Below are 23,830 nucleotides of genomic sequence, written 5' to 3'. Positions count from 1 at the left end.
GTTCAAAAATGTGTAGTTTCCACGAAAATCGTGATTTTGTAAGACAATTTTTGACCTCATTTCGTTGTATACATCGCGTTAGAAATCATTGGCAATTTCCGTCGATCTCCGGCGCTGTGACGTCAATAAAGTGAGCACTGAAAATTCTCTTCTATGAGATAACGTTGCGTTTTTACTACTCGGCGTGTTTTCACTGCTTTTTCTCAAATGCCAAATCGTTGTGTTTGCTTTGGGTGCGATTATTCGGATAGGGGTATATTTCTTTTTCCGAAGAATCCTGTTCTTCGAGAAAAATGGGCTTCTTTTGTAGGTTTAAAGCGATTGAATTGGAGCGGCCCAACGTCGAATAGCGTCGTGTGTTACCGGCATTTTACCAACGATGATTTCGTTAATAAAATGCAGTATGATGCACAATTTGCAAAGAGGTAAGTTTCATTCAGTCATCTTAACATTTATTCGAGACATGGTTTGAGAATAATTATTGTATGGGCTTGAAAATCACTGTTAAAAGGGTCGCATTTTCAAGTCCAATTCAAATCAATAAAATTTATTTTTTCCACGCGCGGTATCCAATTCATAATTTTTTATGTCAAAATGCCGTTTAACTTTTGTTTGCTAAGCGTGATTGTAAAACCATGCCTTCTAGGTCAGCTTACATCGTGTGACAATAGAAACATCTTTTCATTGAACTACTACTATAGGCCACAGTGCATTGGCCATCGTACAATAGGCTTTTATTGTCATTGTGAGTGCCTTACTTCACTCACTAACTACAATAACAAAATGAATATTTCACGAGCCTTGTGAATTAACGGTTGCCTTTTGCTTGAAATAGATTGTTGCTGAAACAAGGAGCCGTGCCATCGATCCACACTGTGATAGAAACCCCTGAATCTACATCTCAACCAGAGGATTTCTTCTCGCCACCACGAAAGCCTGGACGAAAAGTGTTTGAGAAGAGGGAGAGACGGCGAGTCATTGCTGAGACTGAGAGCCAGGTTTTGCATAATCTTCAACCAAATTTGGTTGAAGATTATGCAAAACCTGGTGAAGATGACGGCGGGGAAGTGTATGCGGAACCCGGTATCAAATCAGAGTTCGAGGCGACAAGAGAATTTGCTGTGCAGGCTGAACCGGATTGTAAATCTCGAGGTAGGATTTTCATGATGGTATGGTGTATCATTGTCATTCAGTTTTGAATATATCACTGTAATCATTGAATTTCATGTTATTTAATGATAATTTTTTCTAGGGATGCAAACGCTGAAAGAAACTGCACAGGTGAAGACCAAAATTGTGTAGCGCATCAAACCTAAGATTATCTACAGAACGCCATTTAAGGCTCAGCGTTCAGTTGGAATCCAGGAAAATGCATTGAGTGAGTATTCTTTATTCAGTCTATATCGTATTATGGTACGGCTTGTATTATGGGGTTTTTTATGATATCATCTATTCTCCCTATCTATTTAATCCTACTACTGTGATTGGTCTGTTTTAGCCCGAAACATTGGTATTCAATGTAAGCGACCTGCGGAAGAACTTACAAATACCTCAAAAGCCATTTGTATTGGAGAAGAATCAGATTTAGGGAGTGACAGTGAAGATGATGACTATCATCCAGATTCGGCAGAAGAGTCAGAGATGGACAGTGGCTCTGAGGATGATTCTGAAGGCAGAGTTATGTTTGAAGAAATGAGGTTAGTAAAGTATAATATTTTAATCATGAATGATATTTTCCTTTCTTTTGTATAAAACTTCATTTATCATTGCAGTGATGAATCGGATAAGTCGTATAAAGACCAAACCAAGATTATTGTGTTCCAGTCAGCAATTCTGCAGCTGTTACAATACTGCCGGCGCTGTGGAAGAGAGAACCAAGTTTGGAAGAGGCACAGAGGAACAATGTTGACTGTCAGAACAAATTGTTTGAATTGTGGTGAAACTACTGAATGGTCCAGCCAACCAACAGTTGCTCGAGGAATTCCTATATTGGATGTTTTATTAAGTGCCATGGTTCTTTTAACAGGAAGTTTGCCCACAAAAGTTTTTCGACTGTTCAAGTAAGTTGCAGTAAAAACAATACTTTCAGTCTAATCAAACATAATTTTTTAAAGTTATAAATGTAATGGTCAATCCAATTTCAGTTTCATGAATATAAAGGCTCAGAGTACCAGGACATATTTCCGGTACCAGAAAAACTATCTTCACGATGCTGTTTCATCTGTGTGGGAAGCAAGTAGATCGGCACTTGTCAACAAATTACCAGGGCCACGATTGCTTGCTGGTGATGGACGTTGCGATTCTATGGGTCATTCTGCTAAATTTGGAAGTTACACTCTGATGGATTTAATAACTTACAAAGTGATCGCGTTTCAACTTGTTCAGGTATGTCAGAACCATAAAATCTTGCTTTTTCCTGAATTTAAAACAGAGAAAGGTTTACGTCTATCTTTGTTATTGATTTTTTTAGTCGAATGAGGTAAAGAATTCAAATGCAATGGAATTGGAAGGCTTAAAGCGTTGCCGAATACAGATAGGAAACCTGAAAGTGATGGCATTTATTTCGGATATGCACATTCAAATTACTAAATGGACAAGGGAAGTTTGGAATGTAGCTCACTATTATGACTGCTGGCACGTTGTTAAAAGTAAGTTCAAAAATTCTTTGTGTAGAATTTACATATCACTCACGGAATCAAAAATGAGACGAAATACTAATTTTTCATTTCAAGGTATAACTAAGAAACTAGAAATAATGTCAAGGAAAAAGGAATGTGAAGAAATCAAGGATTGGATAAAGTCAATAAAATGTCATTTGTACTGGTGCGCTGCATCATCATCACCCGGGGATAAAGAAGGCATCAGTAAAAAATGGTCATCAGCAGTCAAACACATCCAAGACAATCATGAAGACTGCAGCCATGAACCCATAACATCAGAAAAGAAATGGCTTTATCCAGGTAAGATATTATCTATTGCAACTACTGAATCAGAAATTATATCTAATTTCATGTGATGAAACATTTGATGTACTATTTACAGGATCTTTGGTTGGTGATTCTATGCAAAAATATCTGACGAATACACGGGTTATAAATAAAGTGAAGATGATGTCACCATACGGCCAGACCAGTAAACTGGAGTGTCTTCACAGTTTATTCAATCATTTTGCCCCGAAGATGATTCAGTTTTCTTACAATGGAATGACAAGCAGGTAAGCAAAGTATATAACAATTGAGTGATTTCTATTTTTTCATACATATGTCCCTGCTAAGACTTATATCAATGTCTTATGTCTTCTCTTAGGTTACAAATAGCTGCCCTACATTTCAATGAGAATAGTGACAGAATACAAGGCACAAAGATTGATGGGACAAAAAAATATAGCATTGTCTATCCAAAATACAAGGACACCCACACATTACGAAAACTACTCACTGATGCCACTTATGGTGAATATTAAAGTCATTAACTAAACTTATGTAAATAATTCATTACCAAACACATTGTTGGCTAACAGTGTTTTTTATTTCAGAATATGTCGACATTTGCTGGAACAAGATACTCGAGGACGTGGAAGAAGCAGATAGGCCGAGGAAAATAATCACAGTACCACCAAATCTCACATCAAACAAAGAAAAAATCACCAAAGAGGAAGCCATCGCAATGCACAGGACAAGATTCAAAAAAACTAATAGATGATTGAATGGTAAGTCTCTTGACATTTGTATTGAAGGTATAATTTCATTTAAAATTGTAATACATGCACATGAAAACATGACAATTATATTGATTTTCTTAAAAAATACATTCTTTTTAGGTCTGCGGAAAAAATGATGACCCGAAGTGATGATTTAATTCGAAAAATAATGTACGAAGAAATATATTTGAAATTTGGCAGTTCAAAGATACCGAGTACGTTTTATTTCAACATCAGGAATCATGATATATCTTGTATTCGTTTTATAATTCAACCTAAAATATTTTTCATGTCTTTTTCAGGTGATAAAGACAAAATATCTACATTTGCATGGGAAGATTAATGGTGAAACTACAAGTCTAAGTGAAAGTTGTAGACACCAGTTCACTCAATAAATGATCTGTAGAAAATTGATAGGAAACTGAAAATAAAATTATTGATCTGCTTAAGCATAACAAAACTGCTCCTTACTTGAACAATTAATTGCGATCAGATGTTTAAATTAGAACTCAATGGATTGAAAGCAAAACGTTTTATACATTATAAATATGCAATAAAATTTATATTTTATATCTAAGCGATGTCATTGTTTTATTAAAATATCTGTAAGAAAAGCACAAGTTAAGAAGAATATATAAACATCGTTAGAATTTTTAAGTTGAATTCTTCTATTTTAATTCATTATGGTCCATCAAACGACATATTACGAAATCCTTTATATACATGGTCCTCCTCATAACCGTCCTCAGGGAAATGTGCGCGGATGCACGAAACGATACAAGCAGGCAAAATTCTCCTATTCTCCTTGCCCAAATATCCCCAACACCACCGAACAAATGATCTGTATGCTACATGTCTTAATTTCGCATTTGCTGGCCCTTCAAAACTTTTCCGTCCGTACTGCCGTTTAAATTCGGTCCACATCAGCTGCAGGACCCAAGGGTTCAAACAGATCGAAGCGAAAGCTGCTGTGTCCGTCATGCAGGTCTCTTCATTTTGTCCGGACTCCTCCCAAACCCATTCCAGTCTTCTTTTCACGACATCAATCTCCATACAGCACACACACTCTTGCTCCGTCTCTAAGATCTGACAGTGTCCACATTGGCACCTAAAAAGATTATCCATAAAAATATTTTTAAGGTATGGATATAGGTATCTACTTGTTGTAAGCCTATGCTGATGCAATGCAGTGCAAGAATAGTCCAGCAGTGCCAGCACAACGACGTTGAATCGCACTGAGCTTTTGAAACGAACATGATAAGATTCTCTCAACTTCGCCAACAAAGCTCAAAAACCTATAATTAAATCTACGGCTTAATGAATCTTAAAATATATATTTTTAAGTTAATTGTTATATGAACATACCACTGATTCAGATTATCCAGCTCCAAACGGTTTATTCGGCCTTCATCGTCGTCTCCCTCTGCCTCCGGTCTGGGTCCATCGCCGTTTCGCTTCGGTTCTGCCTCTGGTTCGTATAAATACGGCCCGATCATTAATTCCTCTTCGTCACTTGTTTCCTGCCATTCAAAATCACTAAGCGATTCATCTGAATTTGATGCCGAAGTGGCATTAAATTCAGATGAATCGCTCCCATTGTCCGATTCTCTATTCATTTCTATAGACGCCATTATTGAGTCGCTGCCTTTAATGACGTAGTTCTATAAATAGCCCGCAGTACACGTGTTTTTCCGGAACGATGTAAACAAAACGAGGCGCGCGAAAATCAAAATCATCAAATATCATTATAAATTGAAATTTTTTCCGATCTTTCAAATTGTCAATCTCAATAGTATACTATAATGAATCATTTTATTCCAAAAGTAGAAAATTCTTGAAAAAGTGTCAGTTACCCTTTAACATGTTCGTAGCATCTATAATTATTTAGTACAGAGCCCTTGTGTTATCATTGCATATTTTTCAATTCGGGGACTTAATCGTCAATACTATGTTCTTGGTCTATGTTCGTTGTCTTCTAGGACAACTGTTAGATGTTTCTTTGTACTTGTGTATTCCAGAAACCGTCTTTCGTGGTTTATCGTTATTGTAATCCAGGAAAATAAATTATTGAATTACTAAACAGACGCGTTATTTACATATGTTCGTGGATTGTCATCGCCCCCCACACTCAAATCGAATCCGAGGATCCAACACCGCCTATGTGTAAACTAGCTCCGCACCTTAGAGAAGGATTCTCGCAAATATGATGGCACATAAACTTAGATACACAAAACTTATGTTTTTATTATCTGAGAGTCTTTTATTCTGCCAAGTGACGCTATTTCTGCGAATTCAATACCTAGTAAGAGATACGCGCTTTCCACTGCGTATATAGTTCTGGCTGTCCCCAGTGACCCACATCACTGTTAGTGTGTACAACATACTGGCTGGCTATGTATATGCAACACACATTTTTAGGCCAGCCGTAGGCTGAGCCTATCACTATATGGAGCGAATTTAAATGACGTGGTTTTCAGAGCAAAGGCTCTTTGACTGTGCAACTGAGCACATTATTCATACGAATCATTCATTAAAAAATTATCCATTCTTGAAACTCTATGAAGCTAAATTTGTGAAGAGGTCCTCGTTAAAATTTATGTGAGCTTTTTCGCGAAAATCTGAACGCAAAAAATATCTATTTTTAAAAGCCAATCAGAAAGCAAAGACTCCTTTATGATTTGCTTAGCCACAGAGATCAGCAGATGTTCATGTGAACCTGCGGTATCGTCTACCGTTTTACTTCCAGGTTTTATTTTTGTTTGGTTCGAAGAATGAGAACCTAAGCTATCGTCAAGTTGCAGTCATGAAGTCACATGACATGATCGGAAGATAATTTTTTCAGATTCGAGTGATACCCCTCAACGGAATAGGTCCACATACGTAATTCGCTTGTCTTAAGAATATTATAATTATCATGATAAATATATTCAAATACTCTGAATAATATCATTTTTTAAAATCCCGTGTAATGAACGCCGATAAAGCGGTTAAAACGAATCATTACACCATCAATGCTGCGCCTGTTGTAAGCGCCAGTTCCCGTATGTACAGCCATGCATGTACACGTTGATGCTGACACTGGCTTCCACTTCAAATATTATGAACAAAATATTAGAAATATTTTTGATCCGATTTACACCTGATAAACCTTAAAAGTAAAGTATTTAGCATCGGAAATTGTGCCGAAATTTCAAGATTGATACACTTCATAGTTTTTCAAGTAAGCGCATTTCTAGTGTAAACCAATGTTGACTGACAGGCAGGCTCAGCTGCGTGCCTCATTTTATCCATGACATCAGATGTAAACAATAACATTGCCGCGTGCGCAATGCAAACGGAAAACAAATTGAATTTTTAGGCCAGCTGTAGGCTGAGCCTATTACTATACAAGTGGAGCAAATTTAAATGACATTGTTTCCAGACTAAATGCTCTTAGACTGTGCAACTGAGCATATATAAATACAAATCATTCATTAGAGCATTATCCATTCTCCAACCCTCTATGAAGCTGAATTTTGATAGAGGGCCTCGTTCGGGGTTTTATTTTAAGATCTAAAATTGTATTTCAATATCGATATCAGTATCAGTAGGTGTAGTTGCAGATGTCCTCAGTAGGCGCTTTGGCAACGGAAGTGAGTGCGCAGAATGGATTACTGCTGCACACGCAGGCCGATCCTCGATTTGAACTGATCGGCTGTTTCAGCGGTGATAATAGAATTGTCTAATTGATTCCAGTCAACAATGGTTCTCACGAAAAAAGACTGGCAATATTGTTCAGTTTTAGAGTTCGGAATTTTGTACGGCTCGTTGTTGTTACAACAGTAACGGTCGACTGGATTCTGTGTGTCAAAGTCTTTGAAACAAAAAGATCTGGTTACTCTTCTACCTTGTCTTGGTGTAACAAGGAAATCTTCTGGGGGCATAGCTGTGACCAACCCTCGCGCTACCCTGAACATGAAAGCTAGGCGCAACAACTTCCTGCTTTCTTCTAGGCTTGGTAGCTGAAGCTTGTTTAGCATTTTTGTTACACAGCCAGGTGTACGGGGCTGGGAGTCGTTCGTGATGAATCTTGCTCCGCACCTCTGAACCGTGTCCAGCTTGCTAATGTCACTCACGTAGTACGGGTCCCAGACAGTAGCGCCATATTCTAACTTTGATCGTACTAGGGCTATGTATGCTGTCTTCTTGTAACGTTGGGGACATCTTCGTAGATTACGTCGAAGAAATGGTGGAGTTGGCTCGGCTAGCAATGTTGTTGACATGGGTGTGCCACTTCAACTGGTTGTTGATCTCGATTCCCAGGTATGGGCTGGACTCCACGTGTTGCAGGATTGATCCTTCCAGGGTGTAGAAGTAGGACAACTTAGGTTTAATGCTGAGTATGTTGCACTTCTTGGTATCAAACTTCATACCCCATGTTGCTGCCCACTTTCCAAGGCTTTCGACATCATTTTGAAGGAGAATTTGGTCACGCGTATTTCTGACAGTTCGATATAGCAGGCAGTCGTCGGCGAACAACCTAACTGTTGATTGAACGTGATTCGGCAGGTCATTGATATGACACAAAAATAGCAGTGGCCCGAGGACCGTACCTTGTGGAACTCCTGAGTCTACATTTGTGTCATCTGACGATTCACCATCTAGAACCACTCGCATGGGTTATGCTTATCTCCCTTCTTCGGAATACACAAGACGTTTGCCTTCCGCCAGTCTGCTGGTAGTGAACCGGAGTCAACAGAACACTGGAAAATGCAAGCGAGTGCTGGACCAATCACTTCTGCACAGTTTTTTAGTACACAGTTGGGTTTACCATCAGGACCACTAGCTTTGTTGACCTTCAGCGATTTTAGTAGTTTAATGACACCATTCCTGTCAATTGAGAGCTTGGGTATTGAGTCGTATTTACAGTTAAGCTCTGGTGGTGTCTCGCTGTCTTCCTTGGTGAAGACAGATCTGAACTGTTGAAGTAGAAGCTGAGCTTTGGTCTTGTTATCAGTCCATTTGGTGCCATTGCGAAGTGGTGTGACACCCACACTGTCCTGTTGTTTCCGTTTTATGTAGCTCCAGAAAGGTTTGCTGTTGTTTTGGGCCATGCTGTCCTCGATCGTGTTGTTTACATAGTCCCACTCAGTGCGTCTTATGTTGTGACGACACAACTTCTGAACGTAGTTGTAGTTTTTCCAATTACCGGTTTTCATGGCCTTGGCATAAAGTCTACGTTTACGGCTGAGTAATTTTCGAATTTTGTGTGATGGGTTTGGTTTGCGACTTATTTTCGACGGTATGTTTTTATCAACGGCAGACAGGAGTGCTGTTTTAAAATGAGTCCATAGAGCTTCCGCACTGCTACCGTCTTGGTACATAGTGGTGACTTCGTCTGTGGTGGCTTGGAGATGTGTCGACAGTTTTTCCCACTCAGCTTTACGGAACTGATAACATTTTCGTGGTGCCTTCCTGGTATGTTGAGGTTTGACGTCAATATCGGTGATTACAATACTGTGGTCCGATATCCCTGGTATTGACGTCGAGGTTTTCACCAGTGTTGGGTTGGACGTAAAGACAAGGACTAACAACGCATCTTTCCTGGTTGGCTCAAGATGAACTTGGGTCAGCTGGGCTGTTGATGTTGCATCAACTATTAGCTGTTGGATGCTGGCCTGGTTTGATGATGGGTTGGCAGTTCCAGTTTCCCAGTTGACATCAGGGCAGTTGAAATCACCAGCTAGCAGCGTGTTTTTGACGTTTGGAGTTGCATTGAGTTTGTCGAGTGATGACTTTAGGTTGTGGGCATCGCCTTCTGTGCGCTTTGGCATATAGTATGATCCGACAAACAAGTTTTTGCTCTTCTCCAGTTTGATCTTTGTCCACAGCAGTTCGCAGTCGGTTTGGAGTTGAGGCTGCTCCTCAGCCACTAGGTCTTGATGTACAAGGATGAATACTCCACCGCCGAGGGAGCTGCGGTCTTTGTGGTAGGCTATATAATCAGCGGGGAACACTTCGCTGGACATGATGTTAGAGGATAGCCATGATTCGGAGCCACAGATAATGTCAGGTTTGGTGTAGTTCACAACCGCAGCATTGTTGACAATACTCCGGCAGTTGACCGACATGAGACGTAGGTTCTGTTTCCGTGGTAGATCATAAGGCAAGCTGCTTGGTGTCGATGAATTTTTGCGGCTGCACTTAGAGTCACTTGGTAAACGGCTTCGCAGACTACTTCTTAGCAGGGGGCTGAACGGTGTGTTGGACATCACAGAGTCAACAGGACAGTCAACGAGAGGCTGGTAGAACACATAACTGGATGAGTAGCAGTATACTCAGGGTTAGCAACAGTGAATTTCTGTGAAATCTCTAGTTGATTTGGTTTTTGGGAGGAATATTTTTATTTTCACTACAGAATATCATTGACAATTGTGCAAAGTCTGCGAAAAATAGCTTTTTCTCAAATCGGATGGATGACCTTGATATGCTAATTAGCCATGTCCTCAAACTGCAAATTCAAGTTCAATCACATTTTATTCTGCAAAAAAATATCAAATTCAATTTTACTTAATTGAACAAGGTAAACCAGCAAATCCTATTCAATTTTGTTTTGTTGGGCAAATTTCAGAAAATTCAATTCTATTCCGCATTCAATCAATATGACTAAGGGAAAAGATTTATCTGAGGTATTAGTTCCTGCCAGCTCCAGCCGCTGTTTGTGACTGTGCTACTTATGAAAACACGATTGAATTGTGTAAATAATTAGCCTGGAATTGACTATAGCTAGTCTATGAGCTGGGAGTGTAGGACAAATTTAACCCACAGAATGCATCATTTGCCATTTTATGAAAATTTTTTGGGGCTCTTGTTTTAAACTAACAAAAAAAAATCAATAAGACCGAGGGAAAATATTTATCTGAGGTATTTGTTCCCGCTAGCTCCAGTGGCTGTCTGTGCTACTTATGAAAACACGGTTGTATTGTGTAAATTATTAGGTATTGATTCTGAGCTGGAAGTGTATTTTGACAAATATAACCCACAGAATGCATCATTTGCCATTTTATGAAAAGCTGACAGGCTGGCCATAGTGCCCCTTGGGGCTCTTGTAATACTATTACACGGGGTGGCGCAGGCACGAACAAGTTTACGGTATCAGGACGATTTTATGGTCCAGTACTGGATAAAACGATCTCTGCCCACAGAAATATCCGTGACTATATCAGTCATCCCCTCCTCGTGGTTTTAACAAATAGAGGGAATGACTTTTAAATGATGATGAATGCTCGCTCCACGACGTAGAAATATGCTGTACTTTATAGTCACAAATTCCTTAATTCATTAATTCTTAAACATCAGACGTTTGATTGAAATCTGATGTATTTGAGTCACTATTTTGCACTTTAATCGCTGTTCGTATCACCCATTTCAATACACTACAACATGTTGTTTTTGTCTGGGTTCTCAGAATGACGTCACACTTCTGGGTTGGGAATAAATCTGCACGGCCGATGAAAGGCTTGTTTTAACAGTAATTGAAGATTCTTAGAATGAATATAATTGATGAAGTTTTTATTGATTTTTATCACAGTTGTTCCTGCAAGCTATTCAGCTGCTATGAAAACAGGGCTAGCAGACATTGATGACTATCCTGGTGAAGCTACAGCTGAAACTCGAAAGTTGATCTGCCCTTTTGCTGCCCATGGAGAATGTCGATATGGTGATAATTGTGCATATACTCATGGTGAAAAATGTGACCTCTGTGGCCATGCCCTCCTATTTCCAGGAGACTTTAAGCAGCAAGAAGAACATAAGAAGGTATTACCTGAAAAATGAAAAATGCTGAAAACTGAACATTACGAAGGTTATAAGATGGTAGTGAGTCGATGACGTCATTTTCGTGTCACCACTTAAAATTTGTTGATGGGAGTTCAGACGAAGATTTGTCAAACAAATAAATACTTAAACCCATAAGCACTCTCCAGCCGCCCGTATCCGCCCTGCCTATTACTCCTCAAGCTGCCTGAATCCGCCCGGCACTTTTTTGTACGCTGCACAAAAACAGTTATAGTGGGATTCGAACCCAATAGCTTATGATAAACTAGGCACGTTTTTACAAGCATTGGATTTTTACGATCGATTTCGTGAACAAATTGCTTGATCGTTATTGAATCGAATGTCTGTAAAAATGACGATGGTTTAGGCTAATCACGTGACATAAACACGTTGAGAAAAAGATTGTATCTTTATCAACTTCCCGGTGCTTCCATCTTGGAAATCAAATCACCAAATCGTTCGCCGAGTGAGTTGGTCGATCGAAAAAATTGATTGGAAAATCGTGTTCGTAAAAACACCGATCGTGAAATGGATCGCAAAAATTGGTGCTCGTAAATGCGTTTCTATGATCGATCGCAAAATTTGGATGCTTGTAAAAATGCCGCTAAGTCCTCAAAATACAATACCGTAATCAACATCCTCCTATTTCAATTTTTGGAGTATTTGGAGTATGGGCATGACAGATCTGAGCACTCACTTCAAATCCAAGTAATTTTGGATGAACTTCGATGGGCCAAAAGGACACGATTTTGATGGTCCACCTCATTAAATCTTATATCATATGAAAACCTTGACCATTTACTACAAAATAACACTTAACTTGTAATGCATGGAAATGAACAGCAAATGAGCTATTCGGTATCGTGATGGACATGGATGTCCCTTGAATTTTCTGAGGAGTAACTGACACTACATATTGAAATTTCTGAGTGCTAATGGGTTAATCTTATTAATGTAGAAGGTGTGAAATTTCACTTTTTAGCCCACTTGGGACTTTAGTCCCAGCGGGCTATTGCGTTCTCTTTTCAACCGTGTGTTGATGGAATCCAGTTATTTTTGGAAGTTTTAAAGTCGCTTCGATGCGATGTCTTCATATATGACTTCACTACCCTAGACACATCTACAGCCCAAAAACAGGCCCTGTCAGATTCAAGACGGTTGACTGGCAGCCATTGTTGGTCGCTGAAATTAGCACTTTTTACACATTTTTGAACCTTTCGAGGGAAATTTTGAAGACGCTTTGATATGTATTTGTATCCCCAAAGAGCCCATCAGTATAGGAAAAATTGGGTCGATTGAACTCAATCGGTAAACTCAAAAGTTGATAGTTAGATAGTAGCATACTTAAATAACAGACTGTAAAAGCGTCTCATAAAACCGGTGCTAAGTATCTCTGAAATCTTTTTTAGCCCACCAATTGCGTTTACTTTTCGTCTGTCCGTAGAAGGAATCCAGTTATTTTGGGAAATTTTAAAGATGCGTCAAGGTAATGTCTTGATATTTGGTTTGTACTAATATCTAGCCTAGACACATCTTCAGCCCAAAAACTGCCCCTGTCAGATTCAAGATGGCCGACTGGTAGCCATTGTTGTTCACCAAAATCAGCACTTTTTACACATTTTTTCAAGTTTTCGAGGTAAATTTTGAAGACGTTTTTATCAATTACCTTGATCGTTTGTATATATTTGTATCCCCCAAGGGCCTATCGGAATGAGAAAAATTGGGTCGATCGGACTCAAGATGGCTGTCCTGTGAGCTTTTTGTGCCCAAAATGTCAATTTGGCCTGAATTCTGAGTCCTGTAACTTCCTAATGGTTTGCCATTTTTCATTGCAATTTGTGATGGGTATTCTTTAGAAAGGGATCTCATACCCGTGGCAGGTATATTTGATCAGGCAATTATGACGCAATTGGCAGCCATCTTGGGGTGTTATCAGTACTCATTCGTAGGTGGAAAAAAGTTTTTCCACATTATATTGATACTTTCCGTAAAAACCGGCATATAAGTCCATGCGGCGTATAAGTCGAGGTCGATTTTTAGACCTACATTTAATGATTTTAACATATATACGGCTTATAAGTCGAGTCCCTTCTCTTAGAAGAATGATGTGCGCCTTCACACACGCGGTGCGCGTCAGCCTGATTGCTGCTGTGTGTTAATCAATAGACTGTTACACACACACTCAGGTATAATACACTACCATACAGAGATACAGTAGTGTGAGTCACACGCTATATATAGTCTAATGTATTAAGCGCTGCTATGAGCGCGCATATATGAATACATCGTTTTAAATGAAGCTGTGTCAAAATGAAAGAGGTTTTTTTCATCAAATAACTTTATTTATCATGATTAATTATTCAAACTGTTATAGCAGTGAGAAGATGAACACTGTCTTTTTTGTCTGGTAGAATCAATATTTCTTGTGACCTGAAAATGCTTAGTAGAAAACTGTACTCGGCATATAAGTCGAGGTCAATAATTTAGTGGTAAAATCAAGGGTTAAAAACTCGACTTATATGCCGGTTTTTACGGTAAGCAAATTTTGTGATCACAATCAATTGGAAACATGTAGCTCATGACCCGGTCTATGATCGTGGTGAGTTTCAAGGCCATTGGTTTTTGCATATGGCCACCAGGGAGCGTTGACAAAATGCAATGGAAAATCTATATTTAGAATGTGCGGTCGCACGCTTCAATTCATCCAACAAAGCATAGCCTACGTGCTCAATCAAAATAGTCATTGTTTTAATTCAGGCACAATACGCTTGGCTTGAGTGATAGATTGGAAGATTATAGATAGGGCTCTTGGGACTCTACTATTTATCACAAGTTCATTAAAGTATGAACATGTTCTAGTAATTTGCATATCGTCAGAGCCATCCTTTTCAAGCCATAATGGACGATCAACCGCGCGGCAGCAGTCTTTTTGTCATTGGAAAATGGGCCTCAGGTGTGCCAAAACTCCTTGAAATTTCAAAATTTTCTGAGGGGAGGTAACCCAAACCTTTGGTGCTCGTGACTGCAAGCCGCCAGTAGTTGACCTCTCAAGGCTGGCTTATGTCGACAAGCAACGCGATGCCTACCGCCTCCTACCGAGGCAACTGAGAGCGACCGCGATCGCAGCCCAGCTTATGTTGACTGCGCTCCGATTCCCAGCAACTGAGGCCGACTAGCGGGATACGAGATCCGCCCAGTTGCTTCCCTGCTTATGTCGGTACGATTACTGGCAACTGAGCTGACCACCGATGATCACGTGATAAGCATTTTGACAATAGATTTGAATTATTTTGAATTACATGTATTAGAAAAAGTAATTCCAGTAGATACGCTATTTCTTTAAGATCTTATTCTTTCTGATTCTCTTTTGAATACAATGTGCTAGTGACATCATGTAAAGACGGCAGCTCACACCATAATTCTACCAATTTAGTTTCTAGATCTTCAGTCAATCATCTGCCGTGCTGAAGGTTTGGTTTACGTATGGAACTGCTTGAATTTTGAAAGTTAATGACTAATTACTAATGACGCTAACTAGCGGTCATAATTTGTACTATGTATATGCGGTCTCTCATTGGCTGGAATTGCTGCGCTCAGTTCCGTCGCATCGCAGATGAGCTTATGTCGGTTGCGATCGAAAGCAACTGTCCGCCTACCGTAGGCCGGAGTAGAACATGGGCAACTAGCCGGATACGGCTTGTGACGAGTCGGGTTGCCGTCGCAAGTAGGCTTATGTCGAACCGATAGAGCAGCAACTGGCGGCCTCTCGTAGGCCGCTAGTTGCTGCTAATCGGCGATAAACCCAGTTGCGTCGGTAGGCGTCGCGTTGCTTGTCGACATAAGCCAGCCTCAATACTTTTATTTCAAATTTTTCAGCTTTTTTGAAAAATCCTCTGTTTTCATCCCTGACACTTAACGGATTTGTTTTCTATCAGGAATGTCTGAATGAATTGGAAAAAGACATGGAGATATCATTTGCTGTTCAACGTAGTAGTAAAAAAAGTTGTGGAATATGCATGGAAGTTGTAATGGAGAAGGAGATAGTTCGTGATCGTCGTTTTGGGATTTTATCGAATTGTAATCACTGCTTCTGTCTTGAATGCATAAGAAAATGGAGGCAAGCCAAGCAATTTGAAAACAAAGTAATAAGGTAGAGTGTAATAGAATATTTGTGATATAACTATGTACTTCCCAGCCATTATCTATTGACATACTTTCCTGTTGATAATGTTTGTTGCCAGCATTCGGAGCTGCCAATTTCTGTTGTCATTGGTTTTTGCCTGCTGATCTGCTGCTAAGAAACACATGAAGTAGTCAAACCCCACACTGAAGAATGTTTGGAATTTTATTTCATGTTTAAATTGAACTTTGGAAGGGTGGAGCTTTAATTTCGCTTTAGCGAAGTCCATTTTGCTTTCACATGTGAAACTTTCTTCCTTTGGTACATAATAACTTCAGAACTAAACTTAGTTTCTCTTTGGAACTTTTAAAACATTCAATGCAGTTATAAAATCTGTAACATATCTTTTCGTTTCGGAAGATTCATGCACTGTCACGTATATTCATGCTTCACACACTTGCGTATGAAAACTAGACATTGAATTTGGGGAAGGGGCAGTGAATCTTGGAAATTGTTTAATAGCACAGCGCACCGAACACGTCATCAGCTCATGAATATTAATGAGCTGATTCAATGCAACCCGGAAGCTCTCGAGTGGCTGACTTCATTGTATTGAAATTGAATACAGAACAATGCCCCATTTAACAGTCATAACGCTTTCTGAAAATGATGTACCTGGAGCCAAATTAACAGGTGAATTTAGCCAGTATGATATTTTACGTCTAAAGAGGTGGTTGGAATGTCGTGGCCTGAAAGCAAGAGGGAAAAAAGCTGATTTCGTTCAGCGGTATGTATTTGGTTGTTTATTTTCTGTCTAAACACTGCTCTATTTGTTTAACCTCTTCACTCCTACAGATAATGTAACCAATGTAACCCAATGGCATCATTCAATTCAAATAAATTCGGCATTAGAGGCTGTTAGAGGTACATATCGTAGCACATAGCATATAGTACGGCTACACGCCATCGGCGTAATGACTCACCACAGCAGCGGTTGTAGTAAACACATATATTTGTGACGTAAATATACGTCACGCATGGTGAGAGGTCATTATTTGTGACGTAAGTATACGTCACAAGTGGTAATGAAGAGGTTATGTCTTAATCGGTTTTAATGCGTGTGTTGCGACTAACTGTATATCAACTATGATCAAGTGATTTTCATTTTTGCTTAACTTTCGATATTGTTTAAGTCTTTTAGACCATAATTTCAATTCCATATTGGCCTATCACTTAATCAACATAGGCCTACAAACTATGAGTTATGCATTATGATTTGTAGGCCCAGAAAAGGTAAGCGAATTGACTCAATTTATAGAATCCAAACCTTGTATATTTTCAGGTGTAAAGAAGCAAGAGAATTTCAAAAACCAATTGATGTTAAAATAGCAGTGTTCTCCACAGGCTGTTTTAGCAGGGCGGGGAGCTCTGGTACGCGTCTTATAATTTAATTCAAGGATAATAAAAGCTTTAAATTACGAGTATAATAAGACCTTTATGAATCATAAACTGTAATAAGGGCCTATGAATTAATAAAGCAATTAGATTTAGAATAAAAACCGCTATCATTAGAACCAAAAACTCTAGAATCTTTTTATCAAAATAGATTTGACGCTTCAAAATCGTCTCGCTTTATTTTCTAAAAAAAATTGCATGTAAATGTTCATGCATTCATTCTCTCCAGTGCGTAGGTCATCATTAGTTTCTCTAAAAATAGACAACCATCATAGTAACTGAGCCACTCGCCCAGTTTTCGTTGATAGATTTATTGTGATATTTGGCGTCCAGCATTAAAACCATCTGTGACTTTTCACGAATTCCAGTATGATTTTCTGTCTCAAACACTCAGAAAGGCATTAAATTTTAAAATTTTCTTGGGGGAGCACCCCAAACCCCCCGCAATGGCTTTACACCTTCGGTGCTCGCATTGTCGTTGAAGAGCAAGGATAATATATCATACTGCGCCCTGCTATAAATTTGGCCCGTGGAGAACACTGAAATAGGTAGAGGAAAATGGTATGAGGAAAAACTGCAACAGCAGCGCACCACAAATCCAGTGGCTCAAACCATTCTACCAATCACTGGACGGACTGAATCTCTCCCTCAGCTATTCAACTATGGACTTGTATATCATTGGGTAATAGAATCGATGCCGTCCCTACCCACAACGTGTGTAACCACCGGTGATGACAGTGCCACAAAGAAATTCAAGATACAGAATATAGCTGCCAAGCAGCGATGACAGGTTTTCTGCAAAGCCATTCAGAGTGATGGTAATTGTAGTAAATTGAAATATCGATACATAGAATAAAATGCATTGACAGATTCGAACCTAATATGCTGTGTAAACGTCAAATATGATTAAGCTTTGAAACCGAACATACGCGGATGTACAATCACAAATATTAATTTATTTGACCAGGCATTTATTTTGGCATTCAAACATCATGATACTGTATTATCACCATCCTTAAAAATGGATCTGTCCTATTAAGAACTCATCTTAAGCACCTGAGTCGATAGATTGAGTGAATTTACAGATAAGAACGTACTATGATTTAGAAAAGATTTAAGAAGTTAATGTTTTTATTGAAATATTTGAATAAATACATATATTGTAGTGTAGATTCAATCAATAAATTATGAATTGATCTGGTCTGGGTTTCCGGCTGATGTTGATTTTGGCTTTTATGGATTACAAATTCTATAGTGATAAACAGTTGATACCTGCAACATGTGTGTAAATCAAACCTATTCCACTAGTTGCGTGTGTTTCCTAATAAACAGGAGATAATGTTCATCTAGTTATAGAAATTCATTGCCTTATTGGAAATTCTGTAATAATATTTGTTCTGTCCTAATTTTTATTACTGTATGAACCAATGATATGCTTTGTAAATATGATGTAATAAAATAAATTTGAATTTGAATTAAATTTGAACATGAGAATCAAGCATAACTTCTGTTTTTTCAACTTGTCTTTTGTTAACAGTTCCAGAGTTTCAATTACAATCAAATCCAAATTGGCTAAAAAGTACATAGGACTAAATGAAATGAACCGTTAGTTACTGCAAACCTATTCCAGTGTTATGTCGATCGTGTTGAATCACTTTCCTTGAGTTGAAAGAATCAGATCTTCTATGGTGCAACATCGGTCGAAGAGAGATATCTTGGTGTTGACTGTCCTTGACCATCTAACTTCATGCGTTTGACATTGGAATCAGCATCATACCCATTTGAACTGCAAAATATTCATACAACATGAAAACCTACAGTACATGTATACAGTAATCAAACTTTCACCGATGTTGGATATTTGAATGAACGTTGGGCTTATTTCAGTATTCTAAAGCAGGAAATAATAAGCCCAATAAATAGGCCCTATTCCCATTGGAACAATTGTATAATGCGTACAGCAGCACTTATCAGTCAAGTATGGAGAAATCGGTATACCAAACCTACGAACAGCAAAATGTACAATGATTTCTGTTATACAAGCCGTGACCACATGAACGTTTTGGTTTGACTATTAATGTCAGCAGGTCAGAGAAGGCCTAGCTTAATTTAATCACATGGCTCAAATCAATTAGCCTTTCTGTGTGTGAATACTTCACTGTATTGTTTTAAAAATAGGCCTTTCGAGTGAATTAGTACAAAGACTGAATTAGACTTTAGACTAGTCCTGACCAAATCCTATCCATGTTATAATTGCACCAGTTATAGTAACATCACTGTAGGGCCGACGAGAGGGAAAAAGTTGTGTTTGTAGTACATAGGCATGGTAGGCTTGTCGTACTCACTTAATACTTAAAATGCTGTTGTTACCTGTACGTGACTGGTCGGTGATTTCTACAGGTTAGCCGTATGTGAGTACGTTGACGCTCAGACTTGCAATATTGGGATTCGAAACCAAACGAAAAAAAATCCAGTTGTAGTCCAGTGGTTTACCCACCACGGTGCCACAGAACGTAACTGCAGGGAGGATGAAATTTGATTTACAAATAGCCTAGCCTCACCTAACCCAAACTATTCTTTCACGCATGTGCGTTTGCAGATTATATGAACTCACGTACGGCGTTTTTAGGGAACTCACGTACGGCATTTTTAGGGAACTCACGTACGGTTAACCTGTGGATATCACCGTACAGTCACGTACGCGTAACAACTTTGTACTTAAAAAATGGTATTGGCTACTATATAATAGGCCTATAGACAAATAAATACCGGTAGGCTTTCTTAGCTTCCACACTTCACAACCGAACCAACTGACCAACCAGTATATTTAATCCCAGTACGCACCAACCGGCACAGGCCTAACACTGTTTGTCAACTGTGTGTACCGTAGTAGGCTATCGATAATCACCTGATACTTTTCTGTCGTTTGTTTTCTCTCTGAGACAAACGTAATTCTGCACCGTAATTCTAGTAGCCCTCCGCGACTCAACGACCTTGATTTAAACTTGATCAATTCAAAATCTGTTTATTGACGCTTTTGGTTACATGAACTGATCAGCAATATACTTAAATGAAATAACCGGAATAACAAGAAATCAAAAATATTAAAGAGGTAACGAACAAATGCCCGTAAACCTGTCAGATACGCGAACGCCGGACTCGTAAACTATTGGACTCGGACCCGCTGAGCAATAAATTCATAAAATTGACTTTGAAATTGATTGTGGAGAAGAGAGGGAATAATTCGATAGCTCTTCCTCATAAAGAAGAGAGAAATTTCGGAAAGAAAACACAACATGGCTACTAATTGAACGGAGCCAAATTTCCGATGTTTACGGCTCGACAGTGCCTTTACAACGTGGATTTATCAAAATTCCCATGCAGTATCTGGAGATTGAAGTGAGCTGAAGGATATCATAGTTCAAAGCCAAACAATGAAATAATTAAATTTGACCCGAGGCCTGAAAATCACAACGATCAGTATGATTGCAAAAAACAATTTTCTAGGGGATTTATCTCTGCAAAAATCACCCAGCATGTGGCAGACTCTGCTGTCTTATCAATATGATGATTACCCGTTGACCAGTAAAAAATGTGTACTTATAGATTGGAAAAATCTCGTGAAATCTAATCTTTCACCCACTGGACAGTTGTTTAGTAAAAATGATTTGATGGTACCCAATACTGAAAATTAATCCACATGTGATGCTTGGTATTCCAATCGATATCTTAGGATGACTGCTTTTACTGCTAAAGAAAGATTCATGTTGTGGAAAGCAGTCAACCAGGATCTTTCTAGCTGTGTTTTATTTCGCCTTCAAAATTACATCATGAAAAACGTATGGGGTATTGATAAAAATACTACAGCTTACATGCAAAGAGGTAATGACTTGGAGGATGAAGCTCGACGGATATATTCTAGCACCAATCCTAATTACATTGTCAGTAAAACTGGGCTCTGGGTCAATCGAGAATTTCCTTAACTATCCTGCAGCCCTGATGGCTTATTGTATATTCCACCATTGAATGAGTATGGTATACTGGAAATGCCTCAAATTACTGGAAATGTTTTCTGTTAGGGACCTGATAGCTGCCTATCAATCAGACAAAAGTATAATTAGGTCTGCGTGTTTCAACATTTTTGGAAACAAACTAGTCCTCAAACAAAGCCATCAGTATTACTATCAAGTGCAATATCAATTAGGTGTTACTGGGTTCAATTGGTGTGACTTTATATTATACTCAGAGAAAGGTGATCCTTCAGTTGAAAGAATCTATCCGAATAAAAGTTTGATCTCAGATGTTTACCTCAGACTTAAAATTTTGGGGGGCCATCATTGCCCCTGAAATCTTTGAGATGCGTATTCCAAGAAACTTAAAACCTTTTGTAATGTACAGTTAGATTTGAGATATGATACAAATTCTTATATATTTTCAAATTATGATCCATGTACAAATGTATAATACATTTAATTCATTTTTATAATACTGGTAAATTGAACAAAAATATAATTTATCATTCATTTACTCAAATTTGTTCTTTCTTTATGTTGCCAATGGAGTTTGAAAATTGACAAGAGGCAGCAGGCTACAAAAACAGCTTGAGAAGCTAGAGGAGTCATGTTTAGAGGCATTGTTCCTGAAATAAGATTATAGCGCTCAACTTGAATCCTGGCCTTTGCTATTTTTCTGGTCAATATTTCTTCCTGTGGAGTAAGTCTATCCCTTCCATTTATAGAAGGTGGGATATTAACTCAGGATAGTGCGGCGCGGGTCAATGTATAGTGCGCTGCAGAGCGCATCTTGTCTATTTAAAATGGTCATAACTTCGTTATTATTCATCCGATTCTCTTAATTCTTGCTTTATTCAAAGAAGAAGATTTTGGGCAATCTGTGTATGTAATTTGTTTTCAGATAGAACATCATTTGCGCTACAAAAATCTATCCTGAAAACTTCCGTCGCTCAGAAAAAAATGAGATGAGCGGGATTTTCCTATTAAAGCTCACGAGTTGATTTATGTTTCCAATGCTCCAACCTACACTATTCTAAAAGATCCTGGGAAAATATGTAGTTTGGAATGATTAATTCAGTACTTTAGCCTCGAAATGGGCTATTTTTGCACAGACAGAACCATAACTCACAGATAATTGGTTTATGAATTCCCGGTTTTTTTCTACATTAAGATGGAAATCTTGAAGAAATGGAAGAGTTGAAATCTTATTCCGATAAAATCCTGCTATATTAGTAATTTTGGTGATGTCATCGCCTTTTCGACTCGGCTATATCCGTATCAATGATGTGAAATATCCTGGTTGCAGGGAGAAAAAGGTCACCGAGAGCTGGCCTACATACGGTAGCTGGCGCGAACTGCCTGGAAATACTCTACTAGTACCGGGACACAAGCGGTGCAACAAACTTCACACAGTAACCTAGAGTCATAAAACCATAAACCAAACAGGTGCAGCTCTCTAGTGCATACTTTGGGAGTCATAAAACTTTTTACTTAAAAATTGTATAAAACTGAATATTTCAATACCATCTAAGCTCCTTATCAGCAATGTTGTGTCAAAATTTCATCGAAATTGAACAAAAGGAATCCATGGAATCCATGGAATCAGTGAAATATAACTAAGAAAAAGAATATGATCAAAATGATTTCAAAGATATATGAAAAAAGTTTTTTTGAATCGTCATTATTGTACTGTGTGTAACTGGTGTGAGCCAGATGTGTTCCTGTAAACATTATACACAAACTACCGTGCTGGTAAAATGTGGCCTGCACTATTTCTTAAGCGGGTGTTTTCTTTCGCTGAATTTTCAAATCGCGGCATTTAAATATACTGATGAATAAAATTTAATGACTGGACATTTTTACCGCTATAGTGAAATTATTTATCGTTTTAAAGCACGTTGGTGAATTCGTCGTTCGCGGATTATTAGAATGTTATTCTGTTACCTGTTTGTCCTAATATTTTATCGAACTGGCAGAATCGTCACTTACTTTGGCCGGAGCAACATAACTACGAGTTAAACCATCAATAATTACATCGTATTTAGTTCTATTAGTCGGATCGTTCTTCCATCTCAATAGCAAATATATATTTTGCATTCATTGCGGCGATTCGAACACCACCTCAAGTTGCTAGGGGTCATAATCCTTGTGGCCGCAGTTGATACAATAGCTAGAAACATTTCTGAAGAAGCTTCGTCGATTCTGCAAATTTCATAAGTTACTTGTTTTTTATCAAGACGCGATCATACGAAATGTGACGCCAAAAGACTTGAATATCATATTAATAAACTGAATCGGGTTAGTTTTTAATTCATAAACCTTAAAATTATTTAACCAAAATTAAGTTATACTCGCTATGATTGATATCGGTTCTAAAAAGAATAAAATCGTTTATATGATTTTAATGATAAATGAATCATTTGATAATAGATGAATTTGATAAATCAAATTAAAACTATTAAATTGTTATCATTAATTATTATTTGTCGATTCAATGTCTTATTTATTGTGACGATGAAAATGAAAGATATCTTGATTTTGTCACTAGTATCGCGTTGATGTGTTTCGATGGTCTGTTCTCATGATCCTACCAGGAAGTCCCTGATTCTACTCAGTCAAACAGTAGCAAAATATGTTTGTGTATTAGCACTTACTATGTAAGCCGATACCGTCATTAACTGTGAAAATAACGACCTGTGGGAAGTGAGGTGCCATGAGCCAGATGAT

The 23,830-nt window shown here is 38.4% G+C and overlaps 2 protein-coding genes across 6 annotated transcripts in view; both read left to right on the top strand.

Annotated features, from left to right (window-relative positions):
• The window catches only part of LOC141901092 (putative E3 ubiquitin-protein ligase makorin-1), a 60,951-nt gene that overhangs the window by 16,342 nt on the left and 20,779 nt on the right, over positions 1–23,830 (top strand). For 3 of the 4 annotated variants that reach the window (XR_012618809.1, XM_074788173.1, XM_074788172.1), the window contains exons 4-5: positions 11,271–11,497; positions 15,451–15,665. Coding sequence is in view for 2 of the 4 variants with exons in the window: in XM_074788173.1 (XP_074644274.1) it covers positions 11,271–11,497; positions 15,451–15,665 (442 nt within the window). In the remaining 2 variants the exon portion in view is untranslated. Of the gene's footprint in view, positions 1–310; positions 426–835; positions 1,153–1,252; positions 1,379–1,498; positions 1,625–11,270; positions 11,498–15,450; positions 15,666–23,830 lie in introns of those variants that run through there. The other variant, XR_012618810.1, reaches the window with a different exon arrangement.
• Positions 1,508–4,419, top strand: LOC141901091 (uncharacterized). Of its 2 annotated transcripts, none has more exons than XM_074788171.1 (10): positions 1,508–1,697; positions 1,773–2,060; positions 2,145–2,385; positions 2,471–2,648; positions 2,733–2,960; positions 3,043–3,214; positions 3,307–3,452; positions 3,536–3,709; positions 3,821–3,915; positions 4,003–4,419. In XM_074788171.1, exons 1-8 carry the CDS (start codon positions 1,642–1,644, stop codon positions 3,700–3,702), a joined length of 1,476 nt encoding a protein of 491 aa, XP_074644272.1. In that variant the 5' UTR covers positions 1,508–1,641; the 3' UTR covers positions 3,703–3,709; positions 3,821–3,915; positions 4,003–4,419. The 2 variants fall into 2 exon arrangements, with proteins under 2 accessions (XP_074644272.1, XP_074644271.1); XM_074788170.1 differs by having other exon boundaries at positions 3,521–3,709.

This window comes from Tubulanus polymorphus, chromosome 3 (genome assembly GCF_964204645.1).
Source record: "Tubulanus polymorphus chromosome 3, tnTubPoly1.2, whole genome shotgun sequence".
Lineage (NCBI taxonomy): Eukaryota > Metazoa > Nemertea > Palaeonemertea > Tubulaniformes > Tubulanidae > Tubulanus > Tubulanus polymorphus.
Note: the sequence above shows the minus strand (reverse complement) of the source record. Positions and strands in the feature narration are given on the sequence as shown.